At 57.3% G+C, this 18,479-nt stretch overlaps 7 protein-coding genes across 7 annotated transcripts; 4 read left to right on the top strand and 3 right to left on the bottom strand.

Moving 5' to 3' along the window:
• Positions 1–66: 66 nt before the first annotated feature.
• Positions 67–2,820, top strand: FA10DRAFT_278685 (DUF803-domain-containing protein). Its single transcript, XM_025523477.1, has 3 exons — positions 67–776; positions 849–1,035; positions 1,098–2,820. Exons 1-3 carry the CDS (start codon positions 318–320, stop codon positions 2,642–2,644), a joined length of 2,193 nt encoding a protein of 730 aa, XP_025379230.1. The 5' UTR covers positions 67–317; the 3' UTR covers positions 2,645–2,820.
• FA10DRAFT_265837 (hypothetical protein) lies at positions 2,811–4,746 on the bottom strand. The gene is made up of 4 exons (XM_025521233.1): positions 4,277–4,746; positions 3,360–4,220; positions 3,144–3,269; positions 2,811–3,060 (listed from the first exon to the last, which is right to left on the bottom strand). Exons 1-4 carry the CDS (start codon positions 4,723–4,725, stop codon positions 2,901–2,903), a joined length of 1,596 nt encoding a protein of 531 aa, XP_025379229.1. The 5' UTR covers positions 4,726–4,746; the 3' UTR covers positions 2,811–2,900.
• Positions 4,747–4,903: 157 nt separating this feature from the next.
• On the top strand, positions 4,904–6,510 carry FA10DRAFT_265836 (putative NADH2 dehydrogenase 40K chain). Its single transcript, XM_025521232.1, has 5 exons — positions 4,904–5,071; positions 5,135–5,306; positions 5,372–5,463; positions 5,540–5,784; positions 5,842–6,510. Exons 1-5 carry the CDS (start codon positions 4,908–4,910, stop codon positions 6,330–6,332), a joined length of 1,164 nt encoding a protein of 387 aa, XP_025379228.1. The 5' UTR covers positions 4,904–4,907; the 3' UTR covers positions 6,333–6,510.
• A 229-nt stretch (positions 6,511–6,739) lies between these two features.
• FA10DRAFT_227366 (MFS general substrate transporter) lies at positions 6,740–8,662 on the top strand (the record flags this gene model as incomplete). The annotated part of the gene is made up of 3 exons (XM_025518712.1): positions 6,740–6,943; positions 7,009–8,366; positions 8,440–8,662. 3 exons carry the CDS (start codon positions 6,740–6,742, stop codon positions 8,660–8,662), a joined length of 1,785 nt encoding a protein of 594 aa, XP_025379227.1.
• Positions 8,663–8,776: 114 nt separating this feature from the next.
• FA10DRAFT_81359 (hypothetical protein) lies at positions 8,777–11,329 on the bottom strand. Its single transcript, XM_025525721.1, has 3 exons — positions 10,862–11,329; positions 10,748–10,789; positions 8,777–10,686 (listed from the first exon to the last, which is right to left on the bottom strand). Exons 1-3 carry the CDS (start codon positions 11,219–11,221, stop codon positions 8,824–8,826), a joined length of 2,265 nt encoding a protein of 754 aa, XP_025379226.1. The 5' UTR covers positions 11,222–11,329; the 3' UTR covers positions 8,777–8,823.
• A 539-nt stretch (positions 11,330–11,868) lies between these two features.
• On the bottom strand, positions 11,869–13,728 carry FA10DRAFT_265833 (DUF185-domain-containing protein). The gene is made up of 3 exons (XM_025521231.1): positions 12,922–13,728; positions 12,788–12,849; positions 11,869–12,731 (listed from the first exon to the last, which is right to left on the bottom strand). The coding sequence occupies exons 1-3, from the start codon at positions 13,459–13,461 to the stop codon at positions 11,945–11,947; spliced, it is 1,389 nt and encodes a 462-aa protein (XP_025379225.1). The 5' UTR covers positions 13,462–13,728; the 3' UTR covers positions 11,869–11,944.
• A 121-nt stretch (positions 13,729–13,849) lies between these two features.
• FA10DRAFT_300572 (P-loop containing nucleoside triphosphate hydrolase protein) lies at positions 13,850–18,357 on the top strand (the record flags this gene model as incomplete). Its single annotated transcript, XM_025524866.1, has 3 exons — positions 13,850–15,221; positions 15,279–17,767; positions 17,834–18,357. The coding sequence occupies exons 1-3, from the start codon at positions 13,933–13,935 to the stop codon at positions 18,355–18,357; spliced, it is 4,302 nt and encodes a 1,433-aa protein (XP_025379224.1). The 5' UTR covers positions 13,850–13,932.
• Between the last annotated feature and the right edge of the window lie 122 nt (positions 18,358–18,479).

Below are 18,479 nucleotides of genomic sequence, written 5' to 3'. Positions count from 1 at the left end.
GAGGCTGCAAGTTTGGCGGTGCAGCTTTAGTGCAGCTTGGCTTGCCGGGGGCCCCTACACCCTACACTGCATTCACAGCACGCATCACCGACGACGACTTCAACCTCCCACCATCCTCTCATTTCTTTTCTCTCACACAAAGACGGGGTTCATTGTTGAAGAAGGAAAGCACGGTGCGCAACATGCCGTTCTCGCGTTGATAAGATCGAAGACCGTATTTCCACCTCCGTCCGAACGCTCGAGGAAGTGAAGCTGGCCTTTCCAACTTCCTTTGGGGCCGCAACGTGTCTTTGTGCTAAATACATCAACGTGTCACCATGTCGGCCACTTCCGCCCCCGTCTCGACGGGGAATGCCGTGACGTCGGCAGCGGTATCGTCGTCGTCGGGGAATGCAAGCATGGCATCGCAGTCGTCGGCGAGCGAAGCGATGAAGTCGATCTCGAGCGTCATCTCCTCAGCCTCGGCCGCGCTGCAGTCGGAGAGCCAGATTGCCGCGGGCGGCTTCAGCCTGCCAAGTTGGATGAAGTGGCTCGGTCTGGCTTTGGCGGTCGGGAGCGGCTTCCTGATTGGTGCTTCGTTTGTCTTCAAGAAGCGCGGTCTCTTGGCCGCCCAGCGCAAGTACCAGACCCAGGCGGGCGAGTCGTACGCATACCTCAAGAACCCGCTCTGGTGGACGGGCATGACGATGATGATCCTGGGCGAGGTGCTCAACCTCGTCGCATACGCCGTCAGCTCCGCAGTCCTCGTCACGCCGCTGGGTGCCCTATCAGTCGTGGTATGTTTTTCCTCCTCGATTCCATTGCTGTGAAGAAGAGAAGTACTCAAATGAAGTTCCTGCCGAATGCAGATCTGCGCCATTCTCTCATCGTTCTTCCTCAACGAGAAGTTGACGCTGTTTGGCAAGATCGGCTGCTTCCTCTGCATTGTCGGGTCCACTGTCATTGCGCTCAACGGACCTGAGCAGCATGCTGCGGGCGAGATCAAAGAGTTCCAGAAGCTCTTTCTCAGCGTCGGCTTCCTCGTCTGGGCTGGTCGTGAGTTGTCTTTGTCGAATCAGAAAGGGTGCTTTTGCAATAGGTGCTGACCAAACCATCAGTCTGCATCGTCGCGTCGGTGGTTCTGGCCTTCTTTGTGGCGCCCAAGTACGGCAAGAAGTACATGCTGGTCCATATTACCATCTGCTCCCTTATCGGTGGCCTCTCCGTCAGCACAATTTCGGGCATTGGTAGCGCCGTCGTGCTCACGATCCAAGGAGAGAATCAGTTCAAGCACTGGTTCCTCTACTTCTTGCTCGCCTTTGTCGTCATCACCCTGGTCACCGAGATCATCTTTCTCAACAAGGCCCTCGAGCTCTTCAACACGGCCATGGTCACTCCCACGTACTATGTCTTGTTCACCTTTGCCACCCTCGTCACGTCCGTCATTCTCTTTCAGGGCCTCGATTCGAGTGCTATCCAGATCATCACAATCGTCCTGGGCTTCCTCACGATCTGCGCTGGCATCACCTTGCTCCAGCTCAGCAAGATTGACCCAGACGACCTCACGAACAAGGAAGGGGCTGTGGGCATCGATCGTGGTACCACGATGCTCCTTCGGGCGAGCCGAAGTCATATCTCGCACAAGGGAGACGGGGGAATGGCCACTGCAATCGAGGATCCGGGCATGGACACCGTCCGAGGCGGTCTTGGAGTGATTGGGAGCATGGTGCGAGCGAGAAGCTCGCGGAAGATCCACGCCTCGTCAGATGCGTATAGGCAAGTGGAAGGCATGGCTTCGAGCGACTCCAACAGCGGGCTCAACACCTTGGGGAAGAAGGACTTGGAGCGCTATGAGCTCCATGATCGACCGGTCCCGCGGCGAGGCAGCAGCAACCCTTCCGTCGTTGGTGGACCGGGCGGGATGAGCTTGACGTTGCCCAACATGCCGTCAAAGAGGGACACCACCATCTCCTTTGTCTCTGGCTCTGAAGATCCGCATGGCCACCATTCTGGGTCCGAGAAGCCAATGGAGGGGCTCCACAACATCTTGACGTCTCCTCCGAGCAACCATGGCATCCTCATGTCGCCCTCTCACAGCCAGATTGGCCTGCCAGGCTCGAGGAAGGGCAGCCTCGAACCACCGGCCTCCTCGTCGAGCCACCAGCACCAGCAGAGGCACGGCTACACGACGGAGCCAGCCAGTTTCCTCACGCCCGATGTGGGAAGCAACGTCGCCACGTCTGGGTCTACACCGGCCTCGTCGATGCTGCTGGGCACCGACGATGGGCGTTTCTCAAGTCAGGGAAGGCCGGCAGGGCCTAGATTGCGGGGTGCTGGGGCAGGTGCGATGCCACGGAGTGGTGCGGCTGCTGATCTGAAGAGAATGTGGGATCCTTCAAGCGCTTCAACGCAGATCCGGCCAGACGAGTCGTTGGAGAGCCTTGATGATTCGATGGCAACCCAGGGCAACGACGATGACGATGACGAGGAAGGGGATAGGAGGAGGCAGCAGGCGAGGAGGAGCAGATCGGGAGAGAGGAGATATCCGGGCGCGAGCAAGGGCCACAAGGACGATGAGATGGAAGAGGAGGAGCTATTGAGCCCCGTCATGCGAGGCGCTCAAGGTACTTTTAGATCGACGGCCGACACCGGTGCAAGACGGTGACCGCGTGCCCTCTCCCTCTTCTCCCTAGTGCCCACGGACATTCTCGAACTGCTCTGCTCCGCTCCAAGCCCCCTATTCCTTGTAGATTTGAACACTTGGTCTCTTTTCTCTTCTGCGCCAAGGATACGTTACTCTTAGATGTACACTTTCCCCCCGATTCTCATCAACGCCGATTGATTTGATTTGCTCTTCTCACATTGACAGGCAGGGTTCCGCGCAAGAGGATAAGGAAAGAGTGAGGGCGCATGCTGTGGATCTAGCGACCGCCCTTTTTGGCAGCACCCTGCCTCGGCTTGGGCAGCGTGAGGGGCGTCTTTAGAATCAGCCTTCGCTCCGATCTCGTAGAAGTACCAGTCGAGTCGACGACGCTGCGCGTGTTTGTGCCGCATCCAAGTGACTTGAAAATCTCGACGAGGCTGTAAGGAGAGACACACGCCCAAGGTCATGTCAGCGGGAAGATGAAAGAGAAAAAGAAAGAGAGAGAGAGATTGAAACTCACCGAGAGGCGCCAAGGCCGATTTCCTTGGACAGAGTCGACGGTTCCACGGCGAAATCTTCGACGTGGAGACAGAGAGCAAACGAATAGGCCAAGAGCTTCGTCTCATGGAACGTCGACAGGACGGGCCTGTTTCGCAGAAAAGAAGGTCGGTCGGTCAGTCACATGCGGAAGAAGAGAGAAGGAGACGGCGAATCGAGGGCAAGAAGAAATACCCACTTTGTCTGTCCCCTCGGCGTCTCGGAAAAGCGGGCCAGGAGATCGTCGACAATGAGGTCTGCGGCCGGGTTGTTCTTCAAGCGCAGTCGGTCGGTGAGCATCGATCGCTCGTCCAAGTTGCGCGCCTGCTTCCAGAAAGCCCAAAGCAGGCCAGCGTAGTAGCACGCCTTGAGCTTTAGCCTCGCATCCGTCTTTGTATCGCCAGACGCCTTGAGGATACCTCCGCTTTTCTCCTGCTGGCCGTCGTCATCGAAGGTGATCTTGTTTGATGCTCCTTCATCTTGTCCTGTCCCTTCGCTGTGACGCAGCGGTCCACTGAGATCCCAAAGTCGGCTGACCAGCCAAGAATCCGGCGACAGGGGTCCGATTATTCTCGCAAGCTTTTTGGCGAGGTCTTGCGGGGTCTTGGTCGTGTAGAGGTGTCGGACGTTGAGCGCATTCCAGACATTGGTGGGGATCAGCGTCGACTGGATAGGGTAAACGTCGGCCGGGTGCATGGCTTCAAAGTAAGGAGGCGGGATGGGTCTCAGCCGGTCTGCCTCCTCTTTGATCGAGTCGAGATTTGCCATGCCCTTTGTGTTCTCCTCGATGTCGCTCCTCATCGTGTCAATGACCGCTTTCATGTTGGTTGTGTCGACCTTCATCCTATCCTCGTTCCGCGCCTTTGTCTTGGTCTTTCGGTTGCCGAACGCCTCGCCTAGACCACGACGAGCCAGTTTTCTCGCTGCCCAGTCGCTCGCCTGTGATTGTGCATCAATCGAGAGGGAATTGAGAGATTTGATGGTGCGTGTCAACGTGAAGAGAGGCGCCGCTCGTAGGGTCACCATCGACGTCGAAGGATCGTAGAAGCCCACCATGTAGCTACCGAAATTATCTAAGCACTTGGTCGACCTTCGCGCACTAGGAAACGTACTCACTCTCCAGAATAGCCTCTGGCTTCTGTTCGCAGAGACTCGTCTGTTCCGACGGTTGCATGCGCACTCCAGTTCCCACCCACGTACTCGATCGAATCCGTCTCGCCCGCCAAGATGAGGTTGTCCTCCAGTGTAGGGCCTCCGGCGGCATCACTCTTTCGTCGCTTCTTCTTGGTAGAGAGAGACGGGTTTGTGTAGAGGGTGAAAGCAGCATCCTCTGCTGGGACAAAGTCGGCCGTATTGACGAAGAGAGGGCCCATCCTGTAGGGATCATCACGAGAGACCTTCAACGTCGCGGTGCCTTGCTGCTTTGGCTTCCCCTTCGAGGAACTCTCCCCGGAGAAGGACGAGTCTGCATCCCGCGACTTTGATTTTGGCTTCGACTTCTTGCTCGATGATGCTGTTGAGGCATCCCCGCCGTGTTTCCGCTTCTCTCCAACGTCGGGCGCCATCGTTGATTGATTCTCGAGAAGATCCGAACGGCTCCAAACCAAAATTTGGACAGGGACGCGGTCACGAGAAAAAATCGCTTCCACGTGAGCGAAGCGATGCCCGCCCCCGTCTACCAGACAGAGCCAATGACGCCCGCTCATTTCTAAACGACCAACCTTGGCGGACGAGAGGATCGATGGTGATGCTCATCGCTCGCTCGGCAGCTCCGTGCCGCGCTTCGGCGCTGGCTTCTCCGTCTCTGCGTGCCCGATCTGGATTCCAGCAGAAGGCGCTGATCCACGATCTCGTCATCAAGCACAAGACCGGCCAGCCCATCCTCGGAGCAGGACCATATGGCGGTGGAAGGTGAGGATCTCGTTGCATCTCTTCCGCCCGTCCTATGAAATGTTGACTCCCTCTATGTGGCAGATCGTCCGTGTCGGGACACGTCGCAACTGTTTTTGGGTGCACTGGCTTCCTTGGTCGCTACCTCGTGAACCGTCTCGCGCAGAAGGGAACCCAGGTCATCGTGCCTTACAGAGACGAGGACGAGAAGAGACACCTCAAATTGATGGGCGACCTCGGGCAAATTGTTCCCATGGTGCGTGTCTCTGACAGTCAGTGAAAAGATTGCGACTGCAAAGGCTTACTTGGCCCCTCTTGCAGGAATGGGATCTTCGCAATGACGAGCAGATCGAAGAGTGCATGCGTCATTCCGACGTCGTCTACAACCTCGTGGGGAGGAACTATGAGACAAAGTAAGTGGGCTGTAACCGTCTTCACCGATACGTCTGTTTTTTCCTCCTCGCCGTAGCTGACTTGGAGTCAAATCAGGAACTTCAAGTTCCAGGATGTACATGTCGCGGGTGCTGCCAAGCTGGCCATGATGGCCGAGGCTCTGGGCGTCTCGCGCTTCATTCATGTCTCGCACCTGAACGCCGATGCGAATTCGCCAAGCGCTTTTCTGCGCACCAAGGCTGAGGGAGAGGAGGTCGTCAAAAAGGCGTTTGACGGTGCGACGATCGTCAAACCTGGCCCGCTCTTCGGACACGAAGACAGGCTCTTGAACCAGATGGCTAGTGAGTAAGGGTCACTTCACGAGCGATGGAACAATATGCTGAAGGCATTTGCAACAGCCTATCCCATCACCTGGCACGTCAACCATGGCCAGACAAGGATGCGCCCAGTTCATTCGGTCGACGTCGCACACGCCCTCGAGGTCATGATGGATGCCGAGGTGACTTCGACTGGTCAGACGTTCTCTTTGGCTGGTCCTCGGACGTACACGGTGGGCTCGATGCTCCGACTAGTCGAATCGCTGACATTCAACAAGACGCTGCGAGTGGGTATCAACGTTCCCAAGTTTGCCTTGATGACTGCAGCCAAGATTGGAGACTTGGCGTGGTGGCCCATGATCTCGCCTGACGAGGTCGAGCGAAGGTTCCATGACGATCTTCCCGATGCTCCTGGTACATTGGGTTTCGCCGACCTTGGTATTGAGCCAGACATTCTCGAAGAGAGGGCCATCGTCTATCTCCGACGATACCGGAGCAACCTGCGGTTCGAGCAGCCCGTTGAGCACTCCGGCGTCAAGCTCAAGAAGGGGCGATACCACGTTGTCGATTAGATGACGGGGACCTAGAAATGAGCTGCGAGGTTGATCTCGGGCAGTGTAATTGGAAGCAATTTAGAAACTCTTCTTCAAATCTCTCCTTAGGGCCCCTGTCTTGTGCCCACCCTCTGCCCTTCTTCCACGCAGTAAATGGACCATGTCCTATAACTCTGAAGACCATCTGTTACTTGTCCCATCAGCTTCCTGCCCGGTCCAAGGTCCTAGAGCAGCGTTTCGCTGGTGAGTCGCGCCGTCCCGTGGGGCACACGATATCCTTCCCCCTGTTAGCGTGGAATCTGGCATCCCTGCTTGGTTCTTCACGAAGAAAACTCAAATTCCGGAAGTAAGTTCGTCGTTAGAAATACCTCGGGTGCCTTGCGCAACAGTCGTGATCATCGACGACGAAGAATACCTGGACGACGATGGCGGACGTCGAAGCTTTGGCGGGCGAACTTCCAGAGGCCAAGGAGGGTAGTCGGCAGCATGCGGTCGCCAAAGAGATGGGGCTGGGGGCAACTTATGAGCGGAAGGTTGCCCTCGTCAATCGAGAAATTCGCGCCATGGGCTTTGGCAAGTTTCAGTGGGCCCTCACGCTCCTGTCTGGCGGCGGCTGGGCGGTGGACAACGTGAGTCGGGCTCAAGAAGAGATGAGAAGCTTTGTCGAATGTGCTCAACGTCGTTTCGAAGACAGATCATCTTCTACGCGTTGTCCATCTCATTGCCGCAAATCGAGCGTGAATTCGGCTCGAGCACCCCCGTTCAGTTCCAGACACTTGCCTTGTACGTCGGCCTTCTCGTGGGCGCGACATTCTGGGGTTTGGGCAGCGACATAATTGGCCGCAGGGCCTCGTGGAACCTGACGCTCCTTATCGGCTCAGTCTTTATGTTGAGCGTTGGTGCCGCCCCTACTTTTGCCGCCATGGGCTGCCTGCTCGCCTGCACGGGTGTCGGCGTTGGCGGCAACCTTCCGGTGGACGGTATGCTGCTCCTCGAGTTCACACCAGGGTCAAAGCAGTGGGTCGTCACACTCCTCTCCGTCTTTTGGAGCTTCGGCCAGCTGTTTGCTACCGTCATTGGTTGGGCGTTCATCACCAATTACTCGTGCATCGAAAAGGACCCCGAGGGGCTGCAACCATGCCTCAAGGCCGACAACATGGGATGGCGCTATACATTCTATCTCTGTGGTGGCTTCACTCTCCTTCTCTGGGTTGCACGGTTCTTCGTCTATCCGGTTCCCGAGTCGCCCAAGTACCTCATCGCAAGAGGAAGAGACGAGGAGGCGATTGAAGTTCTCAATTTCATCGCCAAGGAGAACAAGACAAAGAACAACCTCACGCTGCAGTTGCTTCGGGAGATGTCTGACTGCGATGATACAGGGCGCACCACGACGGAAATTATAGCGGCGACGGTGATTGGGTCTAATGCTAGCGGAGAAGACTGTGGCGCAGAGGAACGGAAGACGGACACGATGGGAAAGGCAGACGACGATGTGATCAAGGAGAATGTTTGCGAAGAGAAGACAGCTTCGAGGCCTGCTCCATTGTCCGCACCTTCAGAGAGTGGCCCAACGAAGAAGGCGAAGGGGAGCAGGATTGGCTTCTCCCAATCCGACTGGCAACAGGTCAAGAGTAGCGCAACACACTTTGACCGAGCGCACCTCAAGCTGCTCGTTGCTTCGCGCAAGATGGCCTTGAACACCTTTATCATCGTCTTCTGCTGGAGCTGCCTCGGTCTCGCGTACCCGCTCTACAACGCTTTCATCGCCATTTACGTGGAGCAAGCCTCTGCGAACCTCTCGTCGCAACCGCAATCGCAATCGGAGCAGTACCGCCAGCTCGTCTACTTCTCCCTTTGCTCCATACCCGGCTGTCTGCTCGCGACTGTCCTCGTCGAGCTGCCCCGAATCGGTCGAAGAGGGGCCATGGCCTTCTTTACCCTCTTGACAGGCATCTTTTTGTTCGGCTTCACCACGGCCAGAACGACCAATGCAGTCCTCGGATGGAACTGTGGAGCGAGCTTCGTGCAAAACGCCGCCTATGCGGTCCTCTAGTGAGTATTTCTCCTCATTGCTTCTTTCTGCGCCCCAAGCGGCAGCTGATTTGGACCTGTCCCGTCGTCGCAGCGCAATCACCTACGAGCTCTTCCCTACGCCCGCCCGGGGCACAGGCGACGGAATCGCCATGGCAAGCCAGCGCGTCTTTGGCCTGGCCCCGCCCATCATCGCGGCCTACGCCGGCAAAGACAACCCCTCGACGCCCGTCTTTGTCTCGGCCAGCCTGTTCGTCGCAGCCTCCATCGTTATGCTCTTCTTACCATTTGAGCCCAGGGGGCTTGAATCCATGTAGTAGTATCGTCAGCTATCGTCGAAGCATCTTCGTTAACCCCAATTGTCTGCCTCGTGGGCTTTCTTAGGATCAAAGACTTAGTTTGCATTGCGTAAAGATGATATGGAAAAGGCTACATGTATCAGACGATGAAAAGGGACTGGACCGAGGCTCGGTCAACTCTACCGCAAGTTGACCGTTCTCCGCTGTTGCTGCTGCTGTCGTTGGTGCGATGCAAAGGTGCCTTGTCCAGCACCGCTTGCCGAATTCGGCCTGCTTCCCCCAAAGACGTCCGAGGAAGAAGACAGGCTCTTCTTGGTTTTCGAAGACAGCGGCGGCGACATGACCTCGTCTCGGTCCGTTGGCTGTTGCTGTTGCTGCCTCTTGACTGGCGCCTTTCCCTTTTCACTGACAGACGATGCAGAGTGGCCGGGGTCCTTCATCGACGGTGCGCCCAGAGGCTGCCACGCCTTTGAGCCGCCCAGCTCAAAGACACCCCAGGGCGACTGCATGTTGGGGGAAGCGACATTGATGTCCTTTGCCCTGAGCCCACCACCTCGTTTTCCTTTGCTCGGAGACGCTGTCTTTGGTCGGCGCTGTTTGATCTGCGGGCTACTGTTACCCGACGAGGCCGATGAGGACGTGGAAGCAGCCGAGGAAGCGAGGGTAGAGGAAGACGAGGAGAGCGAGTAGTCACTGGCAAGGTTGTTGGCCTTGGTCACGGCTGCAACTTGGTTTCGGAGCTGTTCGGAGCGCTGCTTGGACTTCATCTTGAGCGACGGGCTGGCCCCTTCGCTCGCATCGCCAGCGCCGACACCAGTAGGCGAGCCAGCTTTGCGTGATGCTGCGACAGTGGGCGTGAGCCTGGTCTTGTGCACATGAGGCGTGAGACCGGTCGTCTTTGTGGCGCGGGTCGCCGACCCGGGGAGAGTGGGTGAGGCAGCCGAGGCAGACATCGACGAGCTAGACGAGACGGACGCCGATGAGTTGTCTCGGTGCACCGACGGACGCTCAGCGGTCCTGGGCGCCTTCTTCGCAGAGCCGCTCTGCGTGGGCGTGGGCGGCATAGCAGCCTCTACCTCGCCCTTACTGCCCTGTTCGATGAGTTTACCGTCGCCGTCATAAACATCGCGACCGCGCTTGAAGGTGCGTCCTTCGTCAAAAGAGATACCGAGGCCCCAGAGCTTGTGTCCCATTGGCAAATCGCCTTCAATCTGTACGGTTCGCTCGCGTTCCATGTCTGCCGACGTGGCTGTCGAGGTCCTCCTGGGCGGCGGACGCGGGCACGTCATTGACTCGGAAAATAGGTTAGTGTTCCAGTTGCGCAGCGGGGGCTGGAGAGGCGAGACGAGGCCAGCAGGGTAGGGGTGGGTGGCGAAGCGGCCACTCTCGTTCGAGGTCATCATCGGTGCTCCTGGCGCATCATGGCTCGCCATTGACGCTCCTCTGCGCACCGTGTTCATCCTCGGTGTGCTCATGAGATCGCCAAGGCGAGGCGTCTCCTCGCCGAGCTCGAGCCCAAGGCCGCAGACAGTGTCAGAAGATGGGATGTTGTTGAACTGCTCCCGCGTCAACGGCATCGACGCCCGGCGAGAGGACGACGCTGGCATCGATCCGGGCAGAGGCAAGACGTAGGGTTCTGACGACGAAGGGCCGGCAAGAGACGACTCCGATGGAAGCTCGCGGCTGACAAGACCGACCGAGGGTGGGGGCGTCTGCGCCACAAGCTCGTCAACGCCGGGGAGCTTGATGGGCGCAGACACGGCTGAAGACGATCCCAGGGACAGGTTGCTGACCGCCGGCAACAGCGATGGAAGCTTCTGGGATGACGCAGTGAGGGGTGTGGGAGGAAGGCTGCCATTCTTGATCTGTGTAGACGGCCGACCTGGGTCGGCGGCTACGTTGGAGCCCGTCGCCATGTCGAATGAAGGAGAGGGCCACGGCAGCGACTCGGACGGTGCAGGCCGGCCCGACAAGATGTTGGCCGGTCTCGGTCGACCGCTGCGCGTGTCGGAAAAGGAGCTAGAAGACTGCATGTTGTTCGTCTGACCATCATTGTGCGTCAGCGCTGGCCATTTTGCTTCTTTGCAGATTGTGACAACTCACCTCGATGTTTGTTCGGTGAAAATATAGAGAGGGGATTGCAAACTCTGTTGGTGTTGCTGCTGTTAGTCGTGGCACTGAGCACACATGCGTGCATCGCACCCTACGTCTACGTACGAGTAGTAGGAGGTTTGAAGTTCGGAGACCTGAAATTAGGGAAAAACGGATGTCGTCAAAGCACAAAGCAAGGAGAGTGAGGTCCGGATAGGAAGTGGGCGCTTGAGGAAGCTGTGTCGATCGGTGGCCGAAACAAAAAGGAGTGTGGCAGAAGAAACGAAAAAGACAGTGGGTGTCGCAGGAGGCAGTCGCGACGGTTGGCAACGAACTCGGACGGGGAGGGTGGTGGGGAGGGGGAAAGGGAAGGGGGAGGGGGAGGGGAGAGAGTGTTGGTGTTGGGTAGGAGTGAGAGTGGCTGATGGAGAGGTTGACGAGAAGGGAAGGTCGCCCTATATTTACAATGTATGCACCAGCGTGCATCTCTGCCCGACTCAGTAAGTGAGAAAGCGGTAGTAGTAGTAGTGTAGTAGTAGTAGTAGTAGCAGCAGCTTGCTACTATTACTGCTATTACTACTTCTGCTCCCGAGCCAGCTTCCAAGAAAGAACAAACGTTCGAGCAAGCAAATCATACAGCCGCGAGTGTGCCTTGTTGGCCCGGCCACAGCGGCGTGCATTGCGATAGATTGCACAAAAGACGATGCTCACCATCGAGTCGAATCGAAACAGGCAGGCGCGACGCCCGCCGAGAATCGAAGCGAATGCCATATTCAAGCACTGCGCAGCAGCAGCGGCCCAGACTAGACGACGCTATATCTCTGGGCTCTCACCAGAGATCCGGCGCAACGGTACGAGGCAGGGGGCCGGAGAAAGACGAGGCAAAGTGGCCGACATGCCTCGAGACAACTCAGATGACGTGAAGAGCTACGCGCTGCGTCCTCACATTCCTAGCAGGGTCTCTTTTTGTAATCATCGAGGAAAAGTGACACAACGCGTCCTTAGTGTTGGTCTCTTCGAGCCTCGCGCGAGCACACGCGCCCACAGATTTTCCGGTCCGCCTTTCTGTGACCACTCGATCTTAGGGCAAGCATTCAACGACTACTGGCGTCGTCTACATGCTACCTTGGCTCGCTGTGGTCACACATCCTATTTCCCGCACAAAGCTAGATTACTCATTGCGCACGGTTGAATTGCATCAAATACATTTCACGCCTGCTTTTCAGCCGAAGCACCACCACTCCCCTCGTCCATCTCAAATGGATACACTTTGTCCGCGGGCTCCTTCGCCTTGGCAACTGCCTCTGCAGATCCTCCAGAACTGGCTTCTGAGCTGACGCCCAATACTTTGTACTGTGCGCCCATACCTGTCGGATCGACGAGCCGCTTTGCCGCCGAGCTGATGTCTGCCCGCCTCTCGTCGTTGGCGGCCGCCTTTTCCAGTGCCTCGACCCTGGGACCAAGACCAAGTGCCTGCAGGAAGTGGGCCTGGTACATGAGTCTCAGTGGTCTCGCGTCGGTAGTGAAGAGGGCTGATTTGAGGTGCCAGAAGTCGACATTGGCTGTCAGATCCGCCTTGCCTGGGTCCTCGAGAGGGTCGACAATCTTGTGGGATCTGAATGCTCTGAAGCTGCCCCCGAATGCCTTTTCGTCGCCATAGTCGATGATGAGACCTGCACCTCCCTGGCTGGGCGTTTGCACCCTCTCGGCCTCTCTCTGCAAGCGAGCCGTCTTTGCGGACTCCTCTTCCACCTCGGGGGCCACCTCGGCCGCTTTCCGTCCCGAGACGAGCTCCCCAATCCTTCTCGCTGCAGCCCATGCCTCGGGGCTGATTTCGACGCGCTGGCCAGGCTGGAGGGAGTTGAAGCGCTTGTTGCGCATCGCCAGCAGCAGCGACCACGGTGTTGGTCCTGGCGAGGTGACGTACCGGAACTTGGGAGGGCCGCCTACTGCCGGCTTGGAAGAGGATGTCAGATCGCCTGGCTTGAGCACGGTGCTGTGTAGCCCGGAGAGTCAGTAGAAATGAGAGGGAGGACTTTCATTCAGACTTACATCCCAGACTGGCCCCCTCGTTCGACGTCCACCAGGACTTCCTTGAACCCATCGTTGCTTCGCTGAAGAGGAGCTCAGGACGCCAGTGAGCTTTGCGGCAACTACGAGCAGGTAAAGAGAGAGATGAAACGTACCTCAAAGATGTGCGTAGGAAGGGCATCGAAAAATTCGTGAGCAGCGACCATTGTCCAGCTGTCGCTTCGTATGGGCACGCTGTCCACGAGGGGGAACCACTCGACCCTGATCTCATCCTCGCCCACCACTTCCTGGTCGGCAGATACGAGCCTTTTCCCTGTGCCCTCGAGGGCCTTTTCGATTGCATTGTACTGCAGCTCCATGAGGCCGGGCGAGGTCTCGACGAGATGAATGTCCTTGATTGATCTGTAAAAGGGCGCAAATCTCGCAAAGGTCCTCAGCATATCCGCCAGCAGTGTCCCCTTGCCCGGTCCGAGCTCCACCAGCCGAAGTGGCGCATCCCTCGCCGTGTTCTGCCATCTCGCGACGAAGAAGATGGCGAGCAGCTCGCCAAAGACCTGCGACACCTCTGGGCTCGTGATGAAGTCGCCACGCGCGCCCAGGACATCGCGCGTCTCCGTCAGGGCGTCGAATGTCCCCGGCGGCGTATTAGCCGTGGCGTAGTAGCCTTGGACAGGATCCAAGAGGCAGGTGCGCATAAATGTCGACACGCTCAGCGGGCCCGATGCCCGGATGGAGTCGGCGAGAATGTCGGCGAGCGTCTTTGTGTCTTGTGCCGGCTTCGCGGGAGTTTCATTGGAATAGCAGCGAGCCGGCGGGGCAAATGCCGTCGGCAGTCGTGCGCAGCTCCTCGCCGCTCTGCATTCTGATCCCTTCCAGACTGCTGTACCGAGTCGCCGTCTAGTGACATTCATAGTCTGCGATGCCATCGTCGTATGTTGAGGACGAAAGGCGCCTGCACGCTCACCACCCTGCATGCACACCATCTCGAGCAAATCTTCTGAACTTTTCGACATTTAGCCTCACGTGTATATCTGATGCTCCACTTTATTTCGCGTCCCAGTGTCGCGGGGGTTTAGCTCACCAAAGCAGCACTCAGCTCAGCAGCAAGCGACTCAATCGGCGCCGCCCCATGTGCGGACCTACATGAACGGGCGCTGGAAGCAAGCATGGCGCGACTGCCCCGAATAGCCGAGAGGGCACTTCAGCAGCGTGCGTCGAATCGGGACCCTGCACGTCATGCGCGCTCAGCCGGCGGTTTCCAGAGGGACGAAGAGGATGACCAGCAACGAGGGAGGAACTTCGACGACGGCATCGATTATGCCGCCGCTGCGGAACCCAACGAGACACCCTTCGAGGCTCGAAGGAGGCTGCTAAGCCTCAGCGCAGCAGAGGCAGTCGCTGCTAGCGGTCGGAGATTTTACCAGAAAAGGGCAGAAGAGCAAAGGCAACGGCACGTGCGAATCAAGCAGGAGGATGACAGAGAGACGATTGTCATCAGCGATAGCGATGACGAGCAAGAGCAGAGACTTGCGTCGGGAAGGAGCGAGCAGGTCTCTCAAGGGCTTGATGGGTCTCGACCTGTGTCGGTCAAGGTCGAGCCTGATGAAGAGGAGGCAGCCGAGCAGCGTTCTGCAATGGAGCACCTTGACCAGAGAATACGCGTCAAGCAAGAAAGCGAGGCACCGACAACACGTCCGAGCACGCCACCTCCTCCCCGACCAGCGCCTCTACGAGAAAGGAGCGTCGCCAGCAGCTCACGGGCAACAGAAGAGCCCGTGCAGAAGCCCGTCTTGGAGCGCGACTTTCCCTGGCCGGAGCACTACCTCGAGCTGGAAAAGGTCTTCAAGGCAGTCAACACCGTGTATGCCTTCTGCTCTGGGCGCAAGCACATGGCGACAACCTATGACACCATCAAGTCCTCTGTAGAGAATCTGCTGATGCGGCCATTGGAGATCTTCGACATTGCCCAGATCAAGTCCTTGTGCCCCGATCTCATCAATCTCGCTTACGTGGACCAGGATATGCTCCAGGTCCACTTGGACGGTGGCTCATCGACAGCGAGCTCGGCAGAGGGACAAGGTCTCAGCTATCGAGAAAGAGCCAAGGCTCGGCAGGCGTATCGAGATGGCATATACGAGCAGGCGGCCTCAGCCATAGGCTCTGGTCCCGATCTCTCCCTTTTTGTCGATGGCAGGCAACCGTCCTTTGGCCTATCGAGCAACGGTGGTGGATGGCAAGATGATGTCAACGAGGAGCAGCAACTGCAGCAGCAGCAAGAGCGATCCGCAGCCGTGGAACTGCAGGCTCCTGCAGAGATCGGCGCCAAACGGCCAGCACGAGAAAAGGATGAGTACGTGCTCCTGTTTGAATTCAACGATGGCACACTTCAAGGACCGAAGGCCACAGCCCGCGGTCGCCCAGGAATGCGGCGAGGTCCCTCTCGAAAAGACCAAAAGTGAGTGGATTAAAAATTCTACCAACAGGAGACCGGCTCAATTTGGATCATTCGCAGGCCGAAGATCAATCCCAAGCTCAATGATATGCCTTCGCCAGCAGCGATGCGCAAGCTCATTGAAAAGCGAAATTTCAAGTTCGAGCAAGCTGTTATCGAACTCCTGACGGCTTGCCGTGTGAAGGAGGAGGACCCTGTGCAGCTTCTCATCAGCGCCGCAGAAGACCACGTGCCGATCAACCCAGAGACAGCCGTGCCTGACGGCGAGACGCCCAAGAAGCGCCGTATTCGCCTCGAGTACCTCATGAACAATCCCGATGAGCGACCGAGCATCATCGAAGTCATTGAAGAGTTGCAGGGACAGCCGTGGTACAAGAACCAGATTGTGCCTGGCGGCCATCGAACAGTTGCAGAAAGGCCGGCACGGTACGAAGGACTGACTTTTGCGTTGAGTCAGGAGCTCGTCAACGCGCTATGGGCTACGAGGCAGATCGAAGAGTTCTATCTGCATCAAGCTGAGGCGCTCAATGCCCTCGACGAAGGAAAGAACATCATCGTCTCGACGAGCACGTCGAGCGGCAAGTCGCTCATCTATCAAATACCCGTCCTCCGCGCCTTGGAGGAGGACCCCACATCGACCGCCATGTACATTTTTCCAACGAAAGCCCTAGCTCAGGACCAAAGGCGGACACTACAAGATCTCCTCATGAACTGCGAAGGACTCGAGGAGACAATTGTTGCGACGTACGATGGCGATACGGACAAGGACATCCGCCACGACATCCGAGAGCGAGCTTCTGTGATTTTTACCAATCCTGACATGCTCCACCAGTCCATTCTGCCATCAGAGAACCTATGGCGGAGATACCTTCGCGGGCTGCGATTCGTTGTCGTTGACGAATTGCACATGTACAACGGTCTCTTTGGCGCACACGTCAGCTACGTCATGCGGAGGCTGCGCAGGATCTGCGCGGCCCTGGGCAACCGTAACGTGAAGTTTATCAGCTGCAGTGCCACCGTAGCCAACCCAAGAGAGCACATGCAGACGCTCTTCGGCGTTGAGGACGTTGAGGTCATCACCGAGGACGGCAGTCCAGCAGGCCGTAAAGAATGGATCGTGTGGAATCCCCCGCTGATAGATGACCGCGACCCCAAGCAAGGGCGAGTGAGCGCATATGCCGAGGTGTCAAGGGTCTTTCGTCACCTTCTCGAGCGAGGTGTACGGACGATTATCTTTACAAAGGTGCGAAGGACCTGCGAGATCGTGATCAATCAAGTCCGCAACGATTTGCTCCTCCAAGATCGCGCAGACATTGCCAACAAGGTCATGTCATATCGTTCCGGCTACTCGCCTCAGGATCGTCGCAAAATCGAGCAGGATATGTTCAAGGGTCAGCTCCTGGGCATTGTTGCGACGTCGGCTCTCGAGTTGGGCATCGACATCGGCACTCTCGATGCCGTCATCATGCTCGGCTTCCCCTACTCGATCTCAAGCTTGAGGCAACAGGCGGGCCGCGCCGGTCGAAGGCAAAAGGACTCATTGGCCGTCCTAGTCGGAGATCCATTTCCAATGGATCAGCACTACATGCACAATCCCGAAGAGATCTTCACCCAGCCGGATGCCGAGCTTCAGGTAGACCTGTCAAACGACTTTGTTCTTGAGGGCCATTTGCAGTGCGCCTCGGCCGAGATGCCTATCCATCCAGGAGACGACGCTGCGTTTCTGGGATCCCAGGACACGCTCGAGGTTCTATGTAAGAATCGCCTAGTCCCCACCGACGATGGCTTCTATCATTGTCGATCTGAGCTGCTGCCCAATCCAGCCCGAGACGTCGCGCTGCGTGGAGCTCGTCAGGAGACGTATGTCTACATAGACGACACACCGGGCCGACGAGGCGGACCGCGAGTGATGGAGGAGGTCGAGGTGGATCGTGCCATCTTTGAAGCATTCGAAGGCGCTGTCTTTATGCATCAGGGCCTATCGTACATCTGCAAGGACATCTCTCATGACACCCGCATCGCTCGCATGGCGCAGGCTGATGTGAATTTCCACACACGACCCCGCGATCACACTGACACTGATGCGGTCGAAACGCATCGCATTCGAGCACTCCGCGGTACCAACTCACGCGCCTATTATGGCCACGTTCGAATCGAGACGCACGTCTGGGGCTATTTCAAGGTAGATCGCCGAGCCAACATCTTGGACGTCGTCGACGTCGACTGTCCGCCATTCATTCGCAATACAGTCGGGCTGTGGATGGACGTGCCACTGTGGCTCGTGGAAATGTTGGGCTCCAAGCAGATCAATGCCGCCGCGGCTATTCACGCTGCAGAGCACGCACTCCTGAGCCTGACGCCCATGTTCGTCGTCAGCCTGGCGGGCGACGTTCGCACGGAGTGCAAGGTAGCTGAACGAGAGTATGCGCGAAAGACGACGACACGCAAGCGGCCTGCCAGGCTCATTTTCTACGATGCACCAGGGCAGAATGGGGGAGTATGCTCAAAAGCTTTCGAGCATCTCGATGGACTGATCCGAATTGCCATAGGTCAGTTGTGCTCTGAGGCTTCCCTCTTCGAACAAAAGTATGCTGATAGAAGACTGCACCTTGTAGCCGTCATCGAGAGTTGCCCCTGCATCGAAGGATGTCCTTCATGCGTCACTTCGCAGACGTGTGCGCACGCCAACGTCGTGACTTCCAAAGTCGGAGCCTTGGGTGTCCTCCGAGGGCTCGTTGGTCTCCAGCCTTTCGATGAGAACCTTCCACCCCAGAACGAGCCTGGTCATCGTGGCGCACTGGCAGAGGCGTCTGAAGAGGGCGATGTGGACGAGGCACTCCACAGAGTGGCAGCCTCTCAGCCATCGTCGATGACGCTGACCATGACGCACACGCTCTGCGAGGCCAGCCCGGTGCGAACCCAAGGCGGAAGGGATATCCCCGTGGAACATGTCGAGGAAAGACTTCCGCCCAGCTTGCAACGTGTTTTGGACCGTCACGGCGACGATTTTTCGGGCGGCGGAGGTGCTGCTGCTCCCACGTCACGACCACTCCCTTCAAATGCGCTGAGCCAGAGTCATAGGCAGCGTTATGCAGCGCCTCCGCTGGGCAAGTCGATGCACTACGACGAGGAGGACTAAGTTGGAATGTAGAGTTTTTACAATGTATTCTAGAGATCTATCTGCCATCGCATTTTCTCATTGTCCGTCTCACCTGTGATCTTGTCTGGCAGAGTACCAACTTTTAATGGGAAGAAGCATAT

The sequence above is a fragment of the Acaromyces ingoldii genome (genome assembly GCF_003144295.1).
Source record: "Acaromyces ingoldii strain MCA 4198 unplaced genomic scaffold FA10scaffold_2, whole genome shotgun sequence".
In the NCBI taxonomy this organism is placed as follows: domain Eukaryota; kingdom Fungi; phylum Basidiomycota; class Exobasidiomycetes; order Exobasidiales; family Cryptobasidiaceae; genus Acaromyces; species Acaromyces ingoldii.
Note: the sequence above shows the minus strand (reverse complement) of the source record. Positions and strands in the feature narration are given on the sequence as shown.

Bases quoted from the DNA above. Each gene is read 5' to 3' on its own strand.
- FA10DRAFT_278685 (XM_025523477.1), top strand. From the start codon at position 318: ATGTCGGCCACTTCCGCCCCCGTCTCGACGGGGAATGCCGTGACGTCG. The intron at 777-848 runs GTATGTTTTTCC...TGCCGAATGCAG, and splicing joins TGGGTGCCCTATCAGTCGTG to ATCTGCGCCATTCTCTCATC. The intron at 1,036-1,097 runs GTGAGTTGTCTT...CCAAACCATCAG, and splicing joins CTTCCTCGTCTGGGCTGGTC to TCTGCATCGTCGCGTCGGTG.
- FA10DRAFT_265837 (XM_025521233.1), bottom strand. From the start codon at position 4,725: ATGGCGCCCGACGTTGGAGAGAAGCGGAAACACGGCGGGGATGCCTCA. The intron at 4,221-4,276 runs GTGAGTACGTTT...TAATTTCGGTAG, and splicing joins GCCAGAGGCTATTCTGGAGA to CTACATGGTGGGCTTCTACG. The intron at 3,061-3,143 runs GTGAGTTTCAAT...CTCTCCTTACAG, and splicing joins ATCGGCCTTGGCGCCTCTCG to CCTCGTCGAGATTTTCAAGT.
- FA10DRAFT_265836 (XM_025521232.1), top strand. From the start codon at position 4,908: ATGCTCATCGCTCGCTCGGCAGCTCCGTGCCGCGCTTCGGCGCTGGCT. The intron at 5,307-5,371 runs GTGCGTGTCTCT...CCCCTCTTGCAG, and splicing joins TCGGGCAAATTGTTCCCATG to GAATGGGATCTTCGCAATGA. The intron at 5,464-5,539 runs GTAAGTGGGCTG...GAGTCAAATCAG, and splicing joins GGGAGGAACTATGAGACAAA to GAACTTCAAGTTCCAGGATG.
- FA10DRAFT_81359 (XM_025525721.1), bottom strand. From the start codon at position 11,221: ATGCACGCTGGTGCATACATTGTAAATATAGGGCGACCTTCCCTTCTC. The intron at 10,790-10,861 runs GTACGTAGACGT...ACACCAACAGAG, and splicing joins CTTCAAACCTCCTACTACTC to TTTGCAATCCCCTCTCTATA. The intron at 10,687-10,747 runs GTGAGTTGTCAC...AATGATGGTCAG, and splicing joins TTCACCGAACAAACATCGAG to ACGAACAACATGCAGTCTTC.
- FA10DRAFT_265833 (XM_025521231.1), bottom strand. From the start codon at position 13,461: ATGCGCACCTGCCTCTTGGATCCTGTCCAAGGCTACTACGCCACGGCT. The intron at 12,850-12,921 runs GTACGTTTCATC...GCTCCTCTTCAG, and splicing joins TTCCTACGCACATCTTTGAG to CGAAGCAACGATGGGTTCAA. The intron at 12,732-12,787 runs GTAAGTCTGAAT...CGGGCTACACAG, and splicing joins CGAGGGGGCCAGTCTGGGAT to CACCGTGCTCAAGCCAGGCG.